Raw genomic sequence first — 15,053 nt, 5'->3', positions numbered from 1 at the left:
CCAACTTTTCAAAGCCATGATGTTTAATTTGAAAACATAATCCAATGACCAGTAATTAAAATGAAATAATTATTGTATTTAAAGTATTTTGAAGAAATGGTAGACTTTATTGACTACCAGTGAGAGTTGGGGAGGACTGGCAGTAACCACTCCACCTGGCTACAATAATTTAGATGCAGTCATACGTCATTGTCTATTTTCTAAAATCCCACATTCAACACATACCTAGTGTTTAGTCATACTTTGGAGGGATTTTAGCTTCTTCTTGCCAATTGAAGTAGAGACAAGAGTTACCATGGAGAGCAATTTGGTGCAACAGGAAGGCAGGACAGGTGTCATCACTCAGGTATGAAACCACCCTGAGGGTGGTGTTATGAAAAGAAAAATGGATAGGGGAGGGGATAAACTGGTCATTTACAAGAATGCAAGAGCAGAGGCTGCACTCAACTTGAGTCTGTCATAATACTATATGAAATATGTTTTTTGTGAACTCTGGTGTCCTGAGGCAGCCCCGTGCAGAGAATTTGACTGCTGTGGGGATTACAGACACATTTGAAGTAATACTACGCTGGTACATGAGAGCTCAGAGACAGATTTTATCTCACTTTGGCGATTTAAGCCAATGCTTTCCCCTCAAATGCCCATTTGAGCAATAGTTATATCTGTGGAGCATGAATCAGAGGTTTGGCCACTTTACTCTTGCTGCGTGGTGGGTGGTTTGGTTGAACCATTCAAAGCCTTCTCTCTAATAATGATGGAAGTTGTGCACATTTCCCATTGAGAAATACAGGCCAGAGTCTGAGTTACAGAAAAAGTACTAAGCGGAAGCAGTATAAGAGGAAAAGCAAGATGGGATGATCTTATGGGGTCCCTTTATTTTAGTCCAGCACACACTGTGAAAAACATCTGCCAAACTAAATTAACAAGACTATATTCATAGTTCACTATAGCCCTCCCTTTCGGGAGCATGGGCTCCCAATGGGGTTCATCTGCCTTTTTACTTTTGTTTTCAACTCTTCTGGCTCTTTAATAGCAATTCAATATTCAGGAAATTTTGTTGCTCTTTTCGCAGGGCTCAACAGGTCTTTTTTTCAGCCCTAACCACAAACTGATGAGGTCAGCAGGCCTTTGTTTGTATTGGCCACGGAAGACAAGATCAGACCAGACATTGCATGTTTACAGGACAAGCCAGAGCAAAAGACACCTGGACCAGTTCAACTACAGTAAATCATAAATATAGTAGTATGACAGATTATACCTCTCAAGCATGCACAAAATTACGAACTTATCATTTTATATAAGATACATCTTTATGTTCATGCATATTGCCTACTACATCCTAGGGCTGGTTGATTAATCGAAATTTAATCGTGATTTACGATTATGGGGTCAAACGATCTCCAAACTACTATAATCCAGTTGAAACGATTATTTGACAGTTTTGTTCTTAAAGAGACACGCATGTGCAATTAAGTCCTTCCTCCAAAGCATTCAGCGGCCCAGCTGACTGGCACTCACTCTCAAACAGCTATAAAGTGAAGTCGGTCAGAGAGTGTTGGGGTTGCCATCATTACGGGTTTGAATAACCGCGCACCGATATCCTGGTTTCACGGAGGAATAAGACACGCAGCCGTCATCGGTGTTTACCAAAACCGGAAGTGATAATAAAGCATAGACTTCAAAATAATTGTGATTATGATTTTTCCATAATCGAGCAGCCCTACTACATCCAGTGGCTTCCAATTTATATTACAGTAACCAGACCAGCAGATACAGGTATATCCTGAGTGTCACAGCCACAGTTACAAGGTAACGACTGAGCTTTAAAATCCTATTAAGGTGGATGGTCTGCCTGGCAGTAGTGTTCCTTTGCCTGGAGTCTCCTGGTCGGATCAAAAGCTCAAGAGCAAAGCCTTGTTTAAAACAATCTCTCTGTCTAGGCTGTTGACCAGCATGATTCAAAGACCAAGAAGGATCAAATCAAATATTGAAGGAAAATATGACATTGAAAGTTAAACATGAAAGAGCAACAATTCACTTTTCAGAATTATGGAGTCCAGACACACTGTTGAAGCGAAGACGGCATCCTGTCAATTTTTAAATTGCAGGACAATTACTTTGCTGCCAGAGGTGGGTGAATAATAATGAAACCCAGTGATTACTCTGCTCACTGCTGAGCAGAATAACTGTGATTATCAGTTCAGTTCAGTAATTATGCAACCCTACTAACAAGGAAATATTTGATATTGCAATTCTGTGTAATTACACAGTAAAGACTACGTCACAATCCAGTATTTTTGGTTTGAGGATCCTATAAGTCCCTTTACAAATGACCGACAAAATGATTCATCATAAAAATCCCTGAATATAGGCTGGATAGTGCAAAAAAAAAAGTAATATGATAGCAAGGAAAGCCACCCAGACCTTTGCATCGACTTATTGAGTTTTTATACATCTTAAGCTTTTAAGCTTATAGTGTTATCATTTCATTCATCCGTGAGTAGGCTAGGGTCCACTGCAGTTTTCATAACGCAAATGTCATAATCAGAGGGTGTGAACAGATATCCATGAACTCTCCTATTTATTGTGTCCATACAGATTTGTCCGTGCCGTAATGCAGACCCTAAACGCTACGGGGGAATGGGGGTAGGGGGACATCTTGGGTAGCTCTGATATGAATATAAATTATAGAATCTTTTGTAAATGTGTGGCCAAAATTAAGTTGACAAAACAAGGAGCCTCTATGACCTGGGAAATAAATTAACTAAGCTCAACCAAGGAAATATCATCTGCATTATTACTCATGACAATTTTCAAATTTCTAAAATATCAACTATTACTGTTAGCACTACTGGGTTGTATAGTTGTCCTGTTATTTCCCTTCCACAATTGCAGCTCATTATACTCTGCATACACATCTTACTTCTCTCCATCTCCAGGCAACATTCTTTAATATATATGGTTTGAAAAGTGCAGCTGCAGAGGTGGACTTTAAAACCCAAGACTTTTTGTGAGGATGAAAAAAGTTGCACATTGGTTGTGTGGGCTAATTGGGCAAAGGCACATGTAGAGCAAGGGGGCTCCAGACAGTTCAGACTCTTTAATCTGTGATTAAACATTTGGGCAGGGTATCCAGCTCAATGCTATTCAAGAGTTGGCATTCGAGGGCCTGAAATGTCCTCAACTAGAGAGCAAAGGGAAAGCTATTGATTCCTTTTGCTGGATTTTATTCAGCCAAGACAAGGACAACATTTGCTCTGGGTTTGTGGGATTTGAAAATTATCATAAAATGGGGACATCACAATTACTGAGATTTTATCATTTAAATAATCATCTGACAGGTACATTTCTACTGTTTTATTTGGAGTAATTTGGTGAGTTTAAATACACATTTAAGCTGTCACCAATAATTTGTATGCCTTTTATTTTCTCTGTGTCACCCAACGGTATGTTTACAAGACTGCACTCTTCTAGAATATAGCACAGGTTCGCTGACTTCCATTATTACAATGCTTCATGTTTTCAAATGGTCTGTCATGTGCTCTCATTCATCCACACCAGAGTGTTGTGTGTCTGAAATAATGGTGTGCGTGTTGTTGCTGCTGGTACATATAGCTCAGGAAATGCCTGAATGGGAGAGGTGGGAAAAAAGTAGAGCAAAAACAAGAGAGAAAACGAGTTGAGAAACATTGTCCCAAATGTGCTTATTTTGACAGGATCCTCCCTGTGTCAGTGGACAGTTTCCTCGCCTCACTTGTTGCCTCAGGAAGTTGGATCTCGTCAGGAGCTGAGACCCCAGTATCCACCCACACAAGAATCTGGCCTTTCTCCCATTCTGAGGTCCAGGCAGGGGGAAACAAACCTTTCTTCCCTTTGTGGGGGATTCGACATGAGTATTCAGAGCATGGCCGTTCGCTGTGGAGCTCTGGACCAGGTCAGCAAAACTTTTCAACGGGGTGTACAATCCATAATACTAATCCTGCTTACCCAACCCACCCTACCCATCCCTATTGTTGGTCAACAACAGAATACAGAAGGGGCTCTGCAGAGGGGCCTGGCTCTGCTGCCCCAGCAGCTCTATAGTTGCAAGGAATGTGAAACGTTTCCCAAGGAAATTCCTCCTCCTCCAGGAAGGCAGAGAAGGAAACCAACAGACGTTTGACACATTTCAGGCAGTGGGAGTGGGCATGAAACAGAAGAGAGTGAAGGTGCTGATTGGCCTGCTGTTAGCAAAGTGTGTGAACAGCATGGTGAGGCAAGGAGTGTGTTTACTGAAGGCCAAGCAATCCCAAAAGTCTGTCTAGTGCTCATAAATTTCAAACTTAAAAATATAATTTTTTTGCATCAACATTCATAACTTTTTTAAGATAAATGTATTAATTGTCTCAAATTCTTGGATCTGCCCGTTTGACTTGATCTAGACAAAATAATGAGTTTTTTTCAGTCAAATACTATATATAATACTATGCCAGTTAACGACAGGGATGTTTTCATTGTAAGAGCTTAGTTCTTCAACATTTCAAGCATTGTTCCTTCACTTAAAATCTCCCATATAAAGGACAATATGGTTATTTTACCCAGAATGATTTAGCAGTTAAAAAATCACCAGAGTAACAGTAGAATTAAAATATGACATGTCCTAAATACTAAGCAGCTTGTTTTACTTTGACATCACAGCAACAGTCACTTCCACACCTGTACATACTACATCAATTTTCAGTTGGGTAAGTGTAGCGAAGCAAAACATGCAGACAAGACACAGACTGACATTCAGTGCTGTGTCAGCATGAAGAATGTATAAACACTTGTAGCTGATGGCTTCATTCTATCTGCCCAGAGAGTTTACATCTACTGTTGTGACTGCAGCCTACACCCCCCCTGATGCTAATGCTAAGCTAGCAATGAAAGAACTGCATGCTGCCATTAGCAAACGACAGACTTCACACCCGGAGGCAGCCTTTATTGTTGCGGGGGATTTCAACCACTCCAGCCTGAAGACTGTCCTCCCCAAATTCAACCAACATGTCTCCTGTGCAACGAGAGGAGTCAAGACTTTGTCCCAGGTAACAATGTGGTACTTGCTCCACTCCAGGCCTGGTTTGTTTTCTCTACTTGTTGACATGCACAGCACACATCAGTTTGATACACCGTACAGATTTGGGCTAGAGGAAATAAACATCTGACCAGAGCCAGCAAAGTACACTCAATTACTATTGAGATAAGGCTCTGCAACTCACAACAGAATAAGGTCATCTTGGGACTCCCATGAATCAAGCAGCCAGAAAGAAGGATGCTCTGCTCAAGGGAGATAAACGTCAGAGGGAAAGAGGAAAATATGTTGTTTTGTATCCTGCAGCCACACCTTTACCCTTAACCCCTCTCAAACGTAAAAGACAGATATACATTCAGGGTAAAAATATCACGGTATGAAAATGGATTTCAAAGGTTATCTCTTGGATAAAAAAAATGCGCAGTGACCCACATAAGACTATCATGTTTATATGTAAGGCCTGTGAATTGAGAGCAGATGTCGATCACAACGACTCTCCTGCAATTGTGGAAACAAGGCAGCCTGGTGAGCTTGTATGGCAAATACGACCAAATTGCTCAGTTGCTCCCATCATGTCAGTGACGATGGTAAAGGTCACAACTTCTGACCCTAGGTTGTAAAAGATTTTTGAACTTGGTCAGAATTCAAACCTTTTCATGCTGCTACACATTATTTATTGTGAGTAGATAAACATAGCACCATGATGCTGACCTCTGCATTATTATCGTTCCTGCAAATACCACATCGTTCCCTCAACAAATGCCTGCCATGCCATCGTTTTTAGACAGGCCACTTGGATTTCCAAGCATTTAACTTAACTTTGCGTATGTGTTTAATGTTTAGTCAATAACTCTCACTGTTTTGGGTTTGTTGACGCAAGAGACAGTTATAGTGTACTTTGCTATGTAACCATGTTTATGTCCACTATGTATGTTGTTCACCTCATCTGTCGAGAGGGAAATATTACCTGTGAAAAAAGCCAGTATACTTAAAAGTTCCAGTGTGTTAGATTTAGGTAAAAGGGAATTCATTTGACAGAAATTTTATATCAAATCATCCTAGTGATGTTTTCGCTGGTGTGTTTCATCTAAATTAAAGGAATTGTTGTTTTCTTTACCCTAGATTGGGACCTTTATATTTAAATACTTTATATTTATATTGGTAGCGGGTCCTCTCTATGGAGGTTGCCATGTTTCTTGTCGTAGCCAATCTCCACAAACTTAGCACCTTTTGGGTTTCTATGACAACTCAAGGCTACCACAGGTTCTCTTCCATGTTTGGAAGGGTTGGGCGAGGAAAGAGGTTTTCAGCTGCAACTGGCTACTTGACCACTAGATGTCACTACATTCTACACACTGAACCTTTAAATGTGTGCACACTGAAGCTAAAAGGTCCCAGAAATAAAGCTTGTACTAGTATTATGCTACAAAAGCATTTCCAACAAGATCATCTTTGTCATATTAAGCATTGAAAAAACTTAGTGCCATGTTTCTTTGCCTGGGATGCAGCCCATTGAATTATTCCTCCTGTACATTTTACCTTGTAGCTATCTCTGGTTACTCAGCAACAAACAATGCATTGGTCAGCTATTTGTTGAGCCCCAAGCAAGGAAAAGGCAGCAGTGTTCCCAACCCCCTGAAGAGGGTTTTTTGTTGCTGTGTTCAAGATGGAGAAAAAGCTTAGTTTATGTGAAATTAGCTGGAGCCTTAATGACACATACTGTATTGGAATCGTTTGAAAGTGGCAGACTTGCAGGCATGGCAGCACTGAAAACAAAACCATGTTCATCCAACTGTTCTAACAGGCATGCTAAGGATAGAGCTCCCACAACACTCGTCTGGCAGGTAGAAACCAGTCAAATACTGAAACACACACAGCAATAAATTGGATTCAGTAGATAATGGTTGCATTTAGATTTAACAAGCAATCAATGATGATAAAAGAATGAGTCAATGTATAAATAACCGATAATATACTGTATATATATCTATGAATCTTGTGGTCTGTTAAGAAGTACAAAAAGAAGAAAAGCGCTTTCTATGCCATAATTGTGTCAACAGCAAAACTGTCAGGTACCACAATCCCATGCTGAAAGCCTGTACAAAAGCTGACAACATATTTTCCATTGTGGATCAAATATTTTCCCGCTGAGCATGGCTCTCAAGACGGCTGCAAACTAAGACTTGAAGGATCAATTTCTAAAATACTGATTCTTGCAAACATTAAATCAACAACAGCTGTGCGTCATGTGTTGGATCACCACAGTAAAAAGCGTAAATTGCTCCGAGCCCTGTGGCCTCATTTGAAACCAAGCCACTTAGCTGGACACCCACATTTGCTAAGAGGCTAGTGGAGGAGCAAACAGCTGCACACAAAATGGCCCACCCCCTGAAAGAATGCCAAGGCAGAATCCCCAAAACAGGCTTTGGGTTGGGCTCCATGCGAGACCTCTCGCACCAGTCTGAGACGAGAGAGCAGAAAAAGAAACAGCCCTGGCAAATTACTTTGAGAGCTGCTGTGAACAATAATAACTCCAAGCAATCATGTCTGACAAAAAAAGTCGACAGGGCCTAAATAACAAATTCTGTTATACATCATTATCCGAGAAAACTTATATTACATATTAAGATCCAACAAAGTAGCCCATCAACAACGACATATGTTGAGAAGCTACTGCAGTGTTGTGCTGAACAATGACTGGTATGCCTTTACTCCATACCTCATCAATAATCCATTTCATCCTCACCCTTATTCATCTTTGATACAGCTGCCTGTATGTCATACTCTACAGAGAGAAAGCACATAGTGCAGAGGCAGTGATGTGAGAAATCAATGTGCCATGTGTGCTGCACTCTATAAATGCACAGACATGTCCCCGGCTTTTTCTACTACAGCCAGAAGCCTTAAAACTTAATGGATACAGCTATCCCACGAACCTTGTTCCATATGTTAGAATGAGACACATGCTGTTGCTTTTACAGTACATCTGTTTTATCTATTGGTGACTGGACACATGACCTTGAAAACCAAGGCAAACATCACTGATGTTTTAATTATAATGTGGCCAATCTGAGACAAATGTCACAAAATTAAACTGCCCTTTTAAAGGATAATATCAAAAAGAGAAATAATTCCTGAAAAATGGCAACAAGGACATAAGGTATTAAAGTTTTCTCATTCTAGTTCACTTCTATTGAGCTGAGATACAACATACATGAAGATAATATCGTTTGTATTTGTATAGCCCATATTCACAAATCACAATCCGCCTCACTGAGCTACAGTAAATGATTTGAGATGATCTCTGCTCTATACCCTTGACTAGAGTAAGAAAAAACTAGCCACAAAAACCCTTTCAGCAGGGGAATAAACACAGAAACCGCAAGAGTGAGGGATTCTTCCCCCAGGACGGACAGATCTGCAATAGATGTCGCGTGTAACAGAGCATGTCAAAGAAGCAACAATATTTACAACATTCACAAGAAAGGACTGTGTCTAACATAAATGGAGAGCCGCATTAATGTTTAACATATTAACACAGAAGAACTGTGACAGAGATGAAGGGAGGAGCATTTCCAGTAACACTAGCATATGATGGCAGGCATGTTAAGTATATGTATTAGAAATATTAATATTTCTAATACATCTAGCAATATTAAAACAGAAATTTTACCACAATCCCTGTGGATTAACCATGTTTTCCTCATGGCATGTTCACATATGCAGACACTAAAGAGCCTGCCGGCAAACATACACACATACAGGCACATCGACTGTGGAGGAAACCCTCCCCACTGTAAGCCCACTTTTCTACCAATGAGTGGAACAGATCTAGGTCAACGCTGATTAATGTGGCCACAGATCCCAGGAGGCTTCTGGTCAGGTGGCAGCCATGCCTGCTCACTGACGATGAATACTAATGCGGGAGTATTAACATCGCTGACTGTCCTCTATATTGAACGGTGTCATCAGAACAGCACGAAGCCGACCGGGCTTGTGCATTTGCAGAAGTGAAGATCGTAGAGAGTGTAGCCCTCTGCTGTGTCAACACCAGAGTGTGTCGTTTGTTGTGGTGCCTGCGTGTGTGTCTATGTATGTCAGTAACCCGTTAGAACCACAGCACCGAGCACCTGAGCATTACACCGACGGGAAAACGATGTGGATCTCAAATAAGCTGTGGCCCGCTGCAGAAATGCCCAGCGGGTCATGACACACACACGGTGCAGCTGACGGGTGACATGGGGGCATGCTGCTGGGGAGAAGAGCGGCGTCCGTGTCACCGCATTTAGAGACACTTGTGTCGGTATTAGGTGGCTTGCATTCCGCAAATCAGTTCACACCCGGGTCAGCCGGGACACGGCAGAATGTGGCAGTCGGGACACTTTAAAATACGACGCAGCAACGCAGACGCCGATGGAGTAGTTAGCTAAACTTTTATAAGCTAGTTATCATAACGGTGAACATAAAAATGAAGACACACCGACTGTTATTACACACTTGAGAGGAAATATATGAGCTGCTGGTATGAACGTGACAATTTGGTGTTTGAGCCCGACTGTGTCTTGGAAGGGGGGAAATAATAAAAAAAAATGTCAAACGCTTTTAGCACGAAACATGAGAGGAAAACACCAGCGCTGTTTGCTAGGTCGCGTTAGCATTAGCTACCCTGCTAGTTAGCTCGCTAGCCAGCCCGACAATGTTTTGGAAATGTGTTGCAGCTCGAGGGCGTTGTTTGTCCAACATTAGCCTGATGTTTGTCAAACTGCGCGCTGATTTGTTCACACTGCTGCTGGTGCTGTTTTGTTTCTTTACACGGCAACACGCAACACTGTTCACGTTACCTCGGGACGCAGCTCGGGGATGATCGGTCTATCTCCCAGGTCGCGAAGAGGTTCATGGGTACGGGCATGCTGCCGGAGCCCGAGCCCAGCAGCACAGCTCCGGCTAACGCTCCGGCCGGGAGCATTGTCGGCGCTGGTCCGCAGCCGCCGCCGCTGCTCGGGTTCAGGAGAGCGGCCCGGACGACTCCTCTCTCTACAGCCGCCGCCATCATCACCTCCACCGCCTGGGGAGCAGCTCTAGCTAAGTGTCGGACAAACGCGGGAGCCGCTGCACTGTGCGCTGCCTGCTCCAGCTCCTGCAGACTCCCAGCTCCGCTCAGCCGCCTGGAGATGCTGATAGGCGGGGCGGGGCGGGGCGCGTCACTGCTGATAGAGGGCAGCACGTCCCAGCTACCAGGGAGGGACATCTGTACTCAGGCCCAACACCCTACTATACTACTGTAGTACTTTAAATACAGTCTATGGGCCCAATACACTAATGTGGTATTTTATATACAGTCTTTGGGCCCAACACACAACTATACTACTGTAGTATTTGATATACAGTCTATGGGCCAAATACACTACTTTAGCATTTAACATATAGTCTATAGGCCAAACACACACCTATACTACTGAAGTATTTTATATACAGTCTAAGGGCCCAACACACATAACTTTAGTATTAGATACACAGGCTATGGTCCCAACACTTGCAACTGTACTATTAACACAAAACTGAAGTATTTTACACGTTTAACCATGATGATCAGGACACACTGATTTGATTATTAAACTTTTTATATTTAGAGTTAGATTCAAGGTGCCAAAGAGGGAAATTATAATCAACACAGTAAGAGACTAAATTAAAAGAAATAAAAAAACACAGTTTTAACCAATTTTAAGCTAAATAACAGATAATCAAAAGAGTAGAATCAAATAGGTAAATAGATAATAAAAAAAGAGGTAAAAACGATCTTTTAATCTGTAAAAAAAAAGAAGAAGTGAGTCAATCAATACATATATAGTGGATAGAAATGGGTAAAATTCAAATAAAACATAGAATCAAACATAATGATGGTTTGACCTTAGGATCTCCTCTGAGTGTATTGTGGGCCCTCTTCTTTCTGAATACATATACATAACATTACCATTTGCAGGTATAGACTATTCACTGATATTCAAATTTATTCTTCTCATGAAATATAATCGTTGCCATGCAACACAATACACATAGACGAAAAGCTTCCTGTAGTTCGAGACCAATACAGTTTTCTTTTTACCTCCAAAGTCCACTTTAAATAAACTGCAAATAAACTTCTATGTGCCAAGTAAAGTGTGCATGTTTTAGAAGCGTTGTTCTTGAATATTGTGTTATATATTTAATTCTAAGAGTGAAAAATCTTCAAATGGCCCAACATAAATGTTTTATAACTGTTGGATCTCTATGAATGAGCTTCAAATAACATGGAGCCCGGGTGAGCACAGGTGAAATCAGGATTGACAAAACTTAAAGGCATGAATGCTATTAGTGTTCAACATAGACTTTGCATTAAATCATGGCAGCACCGTTAAAGTGAAGCCAAAGATTCTATATCGCCACCTGGTGGCTAGCTGCCTCATGGAAATATATCCTCCCTCCTCCATGTTGGCAGATAGGACATGGTCCATACAAAAAAAACATTCTAATACATTTATCTCAAACATGGTCTATGTCATTGTGAGTCATTTTAATCACACTGATGTATCTTCAAGTTAAAGTTTTTCTGATGAATTTGTTTTTTACCTATAACAGGATGACACGTCATGATTGATAGCTGAGACTGACGCACGATTGGTTGAGCGTCTGTAACAGCAGGACCTTGATACTACAGCTCCATTCCCTGATCAGTAATACAGAGACATGTTGTCCATCTTTATATACAGTCAATTGTTGTTCTTTGGATGTGGTGTGGTCAGGCTCAGTGTTGGTGTATTGTCCAGACACCCTGGGACACTTGTTTCACTATATCTTTGACCTCACCTCCTCTTCCTAGCTGCCTACTGCACACCCAGATCTTCTTTTGATACCTGTTTTCTTTTTCAAGTCATCATCGGAGTCTCTCAGACTTATGAAGGCTCTGCCTTTTGCCACCTTGAATTCCTTTAGAACTGATGGCAGAGGGAGCAGTAGGTTCCTGACCATTTCGGAAGGTGCTTGTTGGTTTTCCTCCTGAAACAGTAGTCATAACAGGAACTCTTAAATGATCAAGAATCTGTGCAGAGGGCCACAGTGGTACAGCAACCTGCTTACAGAATTAGTTACATGCTGTCAGTGAGTCATTCAACTATTTTTAGAGGTTCCCTTTTGGGTCATCATTTATGGATATGCTGACCTCAACCTGAACTGGGCGGCTGGACTTGCTGGTTATGGAGGACCATACATGACATAAGTAAAAATAAATAAATAAATAAATGTATAAATAAATACAGAAATAAATAAATAAATGAATAAATAAAAATGGAAATAAATAAATAAATACAGAAATAAATAAATAAATATGTTAATACCAAAAGAAATGTCAAAAGAAATGTCTTAAATATATTTTAACATTTATTTTTTCCCTGATACATTTCCTTTGCATTTGCAGTGTCCTTATGCTAATGAGAAAGGCGGGCCTAACCGCAGTCTCATGCAGGATTGGTCACAGGAGTGTAATGATCCAGCCCTACTACTTCTGCCTTTCAATGCTGGTGTCCAGTAGCTGTTTGCAGCGTTGAGCCAGTTCACACTTAAAATGAACTAGTTCAAGTTCAGAGGGTTAGTTAAGGTTATTTTTTATTGGGATGATTTAGCTGTCAGTAGTCCTGACTGTGAGCGACACGTCTCGTGTTGTACTGAGCACAATGAGCGAGCCGAGAGGAGGAGGAGGAAACAGAAACTCAAGCTCGGTACAAACCACCTGCAGCCTCTGCTCTGATCATGAAGACGCTGATCTCTGAGCAGATGTGACCAGAGAAGCTCTGTGTTTTCACTGTTTCCACTGTTCCACAGAGTCACTAACTGGCTGCTTCACGGTGAAGAGATCAAATCTCAGTCACTGCCCGTGTCTCTGAGCGAGTGTGTGACGGAGCGCAGGGGCTGTGTGTGTGTAGCTCAGTTGACCAATCCTGCTCGAGACTGAGGTTAGGCCCGCCTTTCTCATTAGCATAAGGACACTGAAATCGAAAAATAAAAGTTGGAATAAATGTGGAAATAAATAAATAAATATGGAAATAAATGCAGAATTAAATAAATCAATGTCTTAAACTTATTTCCACATTTATTTATTTATTTCCACTTTTATTGCAACTTTTATTTATTTCCACATTTATTTATTTCCACATTTCAGTGTCCTTATGCTAATGAGAAAGGCGGGCCTAACCTCAGTCTCGAGCAGGATTGGTCAACTGAGCTACACACACACACACACAGCCCCTGCGCTCCGTCACACACTCGCTCAGAGACACGGGCAGTGACTGAGATTTGATCTCTTCACCGTGAAGCAGCCAGTTAGTGACTCTGTGGAACAGTGGAAACAGTGAAAACACAGAGCTTCTCTGGTCACATCTGCTCAGAGATCAGCGTCTTCATGATCAGAGCAGAGGCTGCAGGTGGTTTGTACCGAGCTTGAGTTTCTGTTTCCTCCTCCTCCTCTCGGCTCGATCATTGTGCTCAGTACAACACGAGACGTGACGCCCACAGTCAGGACTACTGACAGCTAAATCATCCCAATAAAAAATAACCTTAACTAACCCTCTGAACTTGAACTAGTTCATTTTAAGTGTGAACTGGCTCAACGCTGCAAACAGCTACTGGACACCAGCATTGAAAGGCAGAAGTAGTAGGGCTGGATCATTACACTCCTGTGACCAATCCTGCATGAGACTGCGGTTAGGCCCGCCTTTCTCATTAGCATAAGGACACTGCAAATGCAAAGGAAATGTATCAGGGAAAAATAAATGTTAAAATATATTTAAGACATTTCTTTTGACATTTCTTTTGGTATTAACATATTTATTTATTTATTTCTGTATTTATTTATTTATTTCCATTTTTATTTATTCATTTATTTATTTATTTATGTATTTATTTATACATTTATTTATGTATTTATTTTTACTTATGTCATGTATGGTCCTCCATAGCTGGTAACCTTGCCCTCCTGGATCAATTTACCTTTGGACTACCCTGGCTTCGAAGGACACCCTTATCCAAGGGGGCTACACTGTCCAGGGTTTCCAGAAATCATTTTGCTTGGACATGTGACACATGTTATTTATGAGAACCCCTTTAGTACAGACTGGGAAATGTCCAACTCCAATGCATGGCCAAGGGTTATGTCCTCTCATATTTATACATATAGTAAACAGGGAGTGGAGATGAGATCCTCCTTTGTAGGCCCGGCAAATTTGTTACTAAGAAGGGGCTGCTGTGAATCGGAATTGGAGCTCTGCCAGGGAGCCACTGCACATGTCTGGAATATGTAGTAGTGTTCTACTTCTTTTTAATGAACTCCTGTGGGATTAACCTGTGTGGTTCACCAGATGACTGGCCATCGCCTTTCTTCTGCTTGGCCTCTAGGATCAGTTCGTGGATCATTTGGGTTTGTTCCACAAACCCCCAAAATACCCCCTGTCTGGATGGATGTGTAAACATAGTGCTTCTGCGCCACACATAAGGTCAGAGTTCTTGTAAGCATAGAGAATTTAACCCTGTATTCAACATTCATGGAGGAAACTGTCCTGAACTCTGTGATAGTAGAGAAAGCAATTTTCTTCAGTACAAAACATCCCTCTGCCCTTGTTCGTCCATAATAACAGCACAACCTTTAAACTCTGTTTTTTAGGGGTGAGCAACATAGTCCAGTAAAAATACAACTGCTAAATACACCTGATTGATGCATTGTGAGGATCATTTGTAGAGTAATTTTGCATACGCATAGCAAATATGCACATATGCTATAATATTGCTTTTCCTTTTGATTTCTCTTAAATTTAGCTTTTTTAAGACAACTTTGTTGTAAAATGTCCCCAATGATTGTTAAATTCAGTTAATGTATGTGGATGTGAATTAACAGTAAATGGTAACAGTAAGTTTTTGTACTTTCTTCATGTTTGTCTTACTTATGCTTACTAATTAAGTGCAATCCCAGAATTAATAA

At 41.1% G+C, this 15,053-nt stretch overlaps 1 protein-coding gene across 3 annotated transcripts in view; it reads right to left on the bottom strand.

Annotated features, from left to right (window-relative positions):
- zmp:0000000755 (phosphofurin acidic cluster sorting protein 2) overlaps positions 1 to 10,203 on the bottom strand; it is a 46,608-nt gene extending 36,405 nt beyond the window's left edge. For 2 of the 3 annotated variants that reach the window (XM_062401022.1, XM_062401024.1), the window contains exon 1: positions 9,892 to 10,202. In XM_062401022.1, coding sequence (XP_062257006.1) covers positions 9,892 to 10,103 — 212 coding nt within the window. In that variant the 5' untranslated portion in view covers positions 10,104 to 10,202. Of the gene's footprint in view, positions 1 to 9,891 lie in introns of all 3 variants that reach the window. The other variant, XM_062401023.1, reaches the window with a different exon arrangement.
- Positions 10,204 to 15,053: the final 4,850 nt, after the last annotated feature.

This window comes from Platichthys flesus, chromosome 12, assembly GCF_949316205.1.
Source record: "Platichthys flesus chromosome 12, fPlaFle2.1, whole genome shotgun sequence".
Classification (NCBI taxonomy): Eukaryota; Metazoa; Chordata; class Actinopteri; order Pleuronectiformes; family Pleuronectidae; genus Platichthys; species Platichthys flesus.
This window is presented reverse-complemented; position numbering and strand designations above follow the sequence as displayed.